The sequence below is a fragment of the Octodon degus genome, unplaced genomic scaffold (genome assembly GCF_000260255.1).
Source record: "Octodon degus isolate 3935 unplaced genomic scaffold, OctDeg1.0 scaffold00020, whole genome shotgun sequence".
In the NCBI taxonomy this organism is placed as follows: domain Eukaryota; kingdom Metazoa; phylum Chordata; class Mammalia; order Rodentia; family Octodontidae; genus Octodon; species Octodon degus.
In genome coordinates, this window is record NW_004524596.1 from 5,731,858 (window position 1) to 5,739,767 (window position 7,910).

The following is a 7,910-nucleotide window of genomic DNA, read 5'->3' on the forward strand; positions in this document are numbered from 1 at the left end:
TCCCTTTCCCTTTCCCTTTCCCTTTCCCTTTCCTTCCTTTTTGCGGTACCAGGGATTGAACTCAGGACCCTGCACTTGCCAGGTAAGCACTTATTCTACTGAGCTATCTCCCCGGCCCCTAAATCTGAGGTACTTTAAAAATGATGTTAGGTATTCATACTGATCTAATTGTATTTGGTATAAGACTTTTATACTTCTGTTATGAAGAGTAGTCATTTTAAAACTCTACTAAGCATGTTGGGAAGGTGATGCACGAGTTTGTAAATTCAAGCCCCACCTAGGTAACTTAGTCACTTAGAAAGACCTTGTCTCAAAATAATAAAACAGGTTGGAGAGATAGCTCAGTGTAAAGGCCCTGGGTTCAATCTCCAGTACTGTGTAAAAATAAGCAAACAAACCAAACAGACAAACATAAAACCAAATATCTACATTTTTCCAAGTTCTTTGTTCAAGAAGTCTCATTGGTTTACATAGTTCAGGTTAGCCTAACACAGGCTGGCCTTTAACTTATGGGACTCCTCCTGCCTTAGCTTCCCAGTGCTGGGATTAGAGGCCTGTCCACCATCACCAGCATTTTTTCCCAGTTCTTAAATAATGCATTCCTACTTTTTTTTTTAAACCAGTATGTTGAAATGCTGTCAGTAATTCACTGTGACTTCCTACTCAAAAAAAAAAGATCAATAATTATATTGGTAACATAAGCAAATACATTATCCTTTCAGACAGCAGTTGTTCCTTAGTAAACTTACTGTTGCAAAGATCCATGTCTAAAATAGAATAATCTAGCTATAAAACACAAATCAACATTTTTTTTTTTTTTTTTTTTTTTTGGTGGAACCAGGGATTAATCTCAGGCCCTTGCATTGCCAGGGAAGCGTTTATTCCACGGAGCCATCTCCCCGGTCCCTCAACAGTTGAACCAATGATTGGGTTACTTATTTACTGACAGGATCTCACTAGTTCAGGCTGGCCTTGAACTCACTATGTAGCCCAGGCTAGCTTCAAATGAGCAGTGATCCTCCTGCCTCAGCCTCCTGAGTGTTGGGATTCCAGGCATGCACCACCAAACCCAATTGAACTAGTAATTTTTAAAGAAAATACTTACTGTTTTGTTCCTCACCGAGAGCAACCAGTGTTTCAAGAACTTTAATTCCTTCTTGAACAGCTAAAAGTTCTGTGTTACTGGCTGGTCTGTTTCTTTCAACAGCTTTTAACTTTTCAACCACTATTGGTGCTAATGAATGGATATATGGAGTTGAGAGGGCACGATTGGAATGTTGGAAGACTGAGAGGAGAAGCTGGTAACATTTGGCTTGAACCTATATAAGAAAATCATTTTATCAGTTAACGTATGCAGTAGTTTTAAGTGTTTAATAATCCACTAGGGCCGGGGAGATGGCTCAGTAGAATAAGTGCTTCCCGGGCAAGCACAAGGGTCTGAGTTCAATCCCCGGTTCCGCAAAAAAAAAAAAAAAAAACACTGTATTTTAATATTTACTGAAAAGAAGGGGTACTGCAGAATGAAAATAGAAGACCATTTTACACAAAGAGAAATGGGGAATAATGGAACTATCAAAAACTAAATAAAACTGGAAAGAGGGCCAGGGATATATGTAGCTCAGCAGTAAAGCACCTGCCTGCCAAGCAAGCGGTCCTGAGTTCGATTCCCTGTACACACGCGCACACACACCTGAAAGAAATTAATGCACATTTTTTTTACAGTGTGGCACAGCAAGAAACCAGGAATTCCAATTTCTGTTCTTAATTCTCCCTTTAATGTCCAACTATCTTTCTTATTTTAACCTAATGTAGTACAGAGGGTGACTAAAGCAATAATCTGGGGGAAAAAAGCTACAGAACTACATTGAGCTGAGTGTAGTAGTACATTCAATAATCCCAGTTCTGAGGAGGCTGAAGCAGGAGGACTGTTGTTAGTTTGAAGCTAGTCTGGGCTACACAGTAAGTTCGAGGCCAGCCTGAACTACATAGCAAGATCCTGTCTCAAAAAAAAAAAAAAAAAAGAAAGAAAGAAAGAAAAAGAAAAAATAAAGGAAAGAACATTTCATCAAAATATAGAATAAATAGTGAATAAAATTGTCTTAGTGCTCTCGTAGCACACAAACTGCCAAACTTCACTAGAGTCAGAAATATCAAGGAACAGTTTAAGAATACGTATCTCTGAGCCACAAATCTGAAGACTGTAGGAAGCTAGTGGTAGTGGCCAGCAATGTTCCCAATGAGCTCAGATTTTGATGCTATAAAATAATAAAACATGCTTTCTAAATAAATTTGAGGACTAGGGATATAGCACCTGCCTGGCAAACACAAGGTCCTAAGTTCAATTCCTGGTATTAAAAGATTAATAATAAAACAACTTTTTTTTTTAGTTTTTAACAGGTTCATTAAAACATATAGTAATGTAAATTTAATGTAAATTTATTTTTAATGTTTTTGTTATCATGTAAATAAATACTGGAAAACATCATAGAATCATGTAAGTTTTTACCAATGCCACAGGGTAATCAAACATTTCAGATATTGGAGAATTTTTGCATATTTGAGTAAATACATATGCATCTCTGCACTGATGTTTTCTAGGTTTTTCCATTTAAAAGGCATACTGCAGGGGCTGGAGAGATGGCTCAGTGGTCTAAAGCACCTACTTGGAACAAGCTTGGCAAAGCACAGGGACCGCGGTTCAGTCCCCCAGCACCACATGCCAGCCAGCCCCGCCCCCTGGTGGGCTGAGCTGGCCACACACACACACACACACACACACACACAATAAATGTTAAAATTAAAAAAAAAAAATTAAAAAAAAAAAGCATACTGCAAATACTTGGGTTTTCATTATATGTATCACGCGTGTGTGTGTGTGTGTGTGTGTGTGTGTGTGTGTGTGTGTCTGGCTCAGCCTGCCCTAGGACCAGGGCTGGCATGACATGTGATACCAGGAATCAAATTGTGGTCCCTGAGCTTGCCTAAGCTTGCCTAAGCTTGCCTAAGCAGGTGTTTTAGACCGCTGAGCTATCTCATTGGCCCGTGTATCATATTTTTAAGAACTATTCTGAACTTTTCTTCATAGAAGTATAACTTACCCATGGATCACATGAATTTAATGCATTTTTAAATCTGCTCATGCAGCCACTCTGTAATGACTGGACTCCTATTATTTCACTACTAGCAGACCACAGGAAGAGGGCAATTGCTGTTAGCATGCTTACTTCATCAGGCACAGGCATAGAATCCTCTGAAAAAGATGAAAGCAAAGTGCTATTTCTAATACTGTTTGGAATTCCAGTATCAACTCTCTCTTCCCCCAATATTTTTAGCAGTGTGTCTCAATCTTAAAAAACAAACAAAAACCCAGAGTGAGCAGTGTATCAGTTAAAAATATATATTAGAAAACTATCATTTTCAAAGTATTATAGTAAGTGATTCAGGCAAAATGAATTCTAAAAGTACTGTGTGAAAACAAAGCAAAACAAAACTACCACGTGGAAAGTTGGAGGGGAGCAGACAGTCAAGATAATCTCAAAGAATCTCTTTACCCTTTACCTTTTAATTATCAACAGAAAAATGGCAACTTTTTTTTTTAATTTATAAAAATTTTTATTTATTTGGTACAGGGTCTCCCTCTGCAGCTCAGACTCCTAGTGATCCTCCTGTCTCAGCCTCCCCAGCACTGGGATTATAGGTTTACGCCACCATGCCCAGTTTCAGGGCTGGCATAGCATGCCCAGGGTTCTGGGGCCAGCATGGTATGTAGTACTAAGAATCGAACTCAGTACTGCTGAATTATCTTCCCAGCCCCAGAAATGTCAACTTTAAAAATGGAAACACAAGGCAGCCACCATCTTTTTTTTTTTTTTTTTTGCTCCCAATGCCTTCAGGGCAGGTTTGGCTGGCTTGAGTTGCGGGGATTGAACCACAGCAACCTGAGCCTGACTGCTTTATGGAAGCAGCCACTTAAAGAACTGAGCTAAGGGGCAGGCCCCCCACAGCCACCATCTTAACCAAGTTATTAAGCTCGCAATTCTTAATAAAGGAGCAAGGCAGTATTACTTGCCTCTTTATATGACACCAGAAGAGATATGCAACATTACTTATGTAGTATTCCTACCAAAAATGTAGTTTAAACTGAGAAAAAAATTAGACTGATCTAAATTGAGAACACTCTACAAAATAGATGGTTTATATTTTTTGAAAATATTCAAGTCATAAAAGATAAAGGCTGAGAAATAAAGAACTTAAAGGAATATAATAACTAAATAAAAAGTTCCATAAAAGTCCTTATTAGGAAAGGTTTTAAAATCTGCAATGAACATTAATAGCACTGTATTCCTGTTTTTTTTTGTGTGTGTGTGTGTGGCCAGCTCAGCCCACCCTGGGGACAGGGCTGGAGCACATGTGGTGCCGGGGATCAAACTATGGTTCCTGCGCTTGCCTAAGTTTGCCTAAACAGGCACTTTAGACCACTGAGCTATCTCACCGGCCCAATAGTACTGTATTAATGACAAATTGCCTAAACTTGTTAATTCTTTTTGGTTAGGTAAAGGAGGTCCTTGGTCTTAGGATATCTAGGCAATACTTAGGAAAAGAGTCAATGATGACTTCAACATATTCTTAAGTAGTTCAGCAAAATTAATAACAATCAGGATATTTGGATTAGACAGGGAACAATAACACATTTCATGAAATGTTAATTGGTGCCTTTAGGAGGATATATCAGTGTTCTCTTTCTTTCTTTCTTTCTTTCGACAAGGCTTTACCACATAGTGCGGGCTGGCCTCACACTCATGGTGATCCTTGTACTTCAGCTTCCCAAGTGCTGGGGTTATAGGCATGCATCACCATAACCACCAACAGTGTTCACTATTTTGCTCCTGCAGAATCTAACACTCAGGGGGTTGAGGCAGAAGGACTGCTATGAGTTCAGAACCAATCTGGGCTACACAGTGAGACTTTATCTCAATCAATGAATGCAAAATATTAACTTTTTTTCTTTTTTTTTTTTTAATGTATTTGGTACAGGTTCTCACTACTCAACTCAGACCTGTAATGATCCTCCTGCTTTCAGCCTCCCCAGGGTTGGGATTATAGACATGCCACCATGTTCGGACTCAGTGGCTGGCTCAGCACGCCTCAGTGCTGGGGCAGCATGACATGTGGTGCCAGAGATTGAACCCTGGTTCCTTCACTTGCCTGAGCAGGCGCTTAGTCCACTGAGCTATCTCACTGGCCGAAAATATTAACTCTTGATAAAACTAAAATAATTTTAGTTATATTAATACAACTAAAACTTTTTCCTTTATAATTTCTAAAAATCACATTATAAAAGTAACACATGTATAAGGATAAAAATAAAATTTGTAATTCTATTATCTAGTAACACGTTAGGTTTATTGGGTTTTTTTTGTTTTGTTTTGTTTTTCTCAGAACCAGGGCTTGAACTCAGGCCCTTGCGCTTGCCAGGCAAGCGTGCTACTGAGCCATCTCCCTGGCCCTAACAATGTTAGGTTTAAATTGTATGTCTGGGGCCGGGGAGATGGCTCAGTGGAATAAGTGCTTCCCTGGCAAGCGCAAGGGCCTGAGTTCAATCCCCAGTTCTACAAAAAAAAAAAAAAAAAAAAAAAAAAATTAACTACTGATAAGGCTATGTAAGTAAAATGAGATATTAAATTTTTGGGGGGTATCAGAGATTGAACTCAGGACCTTTGCCTGCCAGGCAGGGGCTTACACTGCTGAGCTATCTCCCCAGCTGATATTAATCTATTATATAAATTAAAAAATAAGCATGAATGTTGTATCTTGTTACTTAGGTATATATAATGCACCCTATAGAGTATATTAACATAATTGATAAATATGAATACAGGACATATTTAATAGAAAAAGATACATATTTTTAGAAATATTTCAGTATCAAGATTGCACTTCTAGTTGCCAGCATATTGGCAGGATGATGGGCATTTTAATTTCTCTATTTTTTAATTTTTATTAAAATAACTTGAGGGCCAGCCAAATAGCTCAGCAGATAAAAGCACCTACAAGCAGGTACAGGGGCCAGGGGTTTGATCCCAGAGCCTGTCATGCCGGCCCCACCCCCGGGGTGTGCTGAGATGGCAATTGAGACTGGATGTGGTGGCGTACCTGTAATCCCAGCTCCTGGGAAGCTGTAAACACATGGATCACTATGAGTCCGATCTAGTAGTGAGACCCTGAACACCCTGTACACCCTTCCCTAAAAAATACAAAACAAACAACCTTGAAGCAAACATAAATGTATCAACACATGTCAATTCGGGGCATATTTAGTGTCTTGTTTAAAAATCTTGCACCAAAGTGCTAAGACAAGGGCAACTGGAGTCAACATTCCATAGAGGGCCACTGAATTTCAAGTCGAAATGAGGTGACTGTAAGAGCTGAGTTGATCCAGTTTTATACAGCAGTTTTCTGACAAGTCTGTTCAAAGAATGAACTAGGGAACAGATATCCTAACAGATTTAATTTTTAAAACTCAAATATATTACCTGGTTGAGAATATTCTAGGATGCATGCAAGAGTGCTACGAATTAGAGCTGTCCACTGCTTCTGGGTTTCCTCAGTTTTGGCCATTGAAAGTGTCACAATACTTTTAATCCCTTGAAGAGCCGCACTGACAGGCAGAGGAACTTGATTATCTACAGACTTTATTGCTGTGTCTTTCAATATTCTTGCAATTAAGAACAGAATTGTGGGCAGGATTGTCATACATCCTGAAATAAAAACAAATCAGGTTATTTTGTAACTATTACAGTTCCTTTATTATTTACTTCCATTGTTTACATTTTTACAGTTGATTGTGCTCCACTTCCCCCAAGATAATATATTACTATGTTGATAAGGCTGGCCTCAACTCCAGCTTCCCAAGTAGCTTCCCAAGGAGCTAAGACTACAGATGTGTGTCACCACATCTAGCTGATAGTGGTTTGTTGTTATTGTTTTTATAGTGGCTTAATATTATCTCTTTTTCTTGTATTTTTACAAAATTTACTAAATTACTATAATTTAATGCTTGAAAAAGAACATAAGAAAGGGCCAGAAAAAAAAAAAAAAAAAGAAAGAAAGAAAAAAAGGCCATGTTAAAAAAAAAAGTGGGGGGGGGGACTACCCACTCGGGCCTCCCCTCCTGTCCCTCTCTTGGGACAGGAGCTGGGACAGAAGCTTTAAAAAAAAAGGGAGGGGGCCATGTTATTTTAAGACAGAATTTATATTTTCTTTTCCCAACTTAGGCTTGTTTTATTACTTCTGTTAGTTCACCTAATTGGTATTTCATGCTTTTCATAATGAAAATCAGAAAGGAATATAGAAAAAAGGAATACCACTATTATATACACTGAGAAATATCTGAGTGACTTGGGTGGGGGGAATCTTAAGAGTAATTTAAAAATACGTAGTCAACTCTCAATGTAATAAAGTCAGTCTGATCAAACCAGGAAAATAAAAAGACTATAGAGGTAGTCAAAGAGAAATGAAATTATCCTAGATTCTGTGGCTCAGGGAATGTTTAAAGTCCTCAAATTCAACCTTCACTACTTTCACACAAAGCTGGTATACTCTCACTTATGAAGTTCCAATAATGGAAATCTAATGATTTTAGCACATGCAGGTTAATTCTAAGTGGTAGAAAGGTTAGATTTCCCTTAGGCTGAAAGTTACCTGTCTACTAATATTAGTTTTATTTCCCAGATATAAGAGGGAAAAGTTTACTTCCTTAGAACAGTTCTTTAGTTTAGTATCTACACGTAGCTATTAATGTTATTAGCTTCCTTTTCTTCCCTTTCTTATCTTTGTGGTGTTAGGAACTGAAGTCAAGGCTTTATGCTTATTGGCCAAATGCTGTACCACCCATTCCAAGCCATATATAT

At 38.3% G+C, this 7,910-nt stretch overlaps 1 protein-coding gene across 1 annotated transcript in view; it reads right to left on the minus strand.

The window, feature by feature from the left end:
- The window catches only part of Heatr5b (HEAT repeat containing 5B), a 114,541-nt gene that overhangs the window by 2,508 nt on the left and 104,123 nt on the right, over positions 1–7,910 (minus strand). The window contains exons 32-34 of the mRNA XM_004627718.2: positions 6,534–6,758; positions 3,099–3,250; positions 1,106–1,319 (exon numbers count right to left, since the gene is read on the minus strand). Of these exons, the coding sequence (XP_004627775.1) occupies positions 1,106–1,319; positions 3,099–3,250; positions 6,534–6,758 (591 nt within the window). The remainder of the gene's footprint in view (positions 1–1,105; positions 1,320–3,098; positions 3,251–6,533; positions 6,759–7,910) is intronic.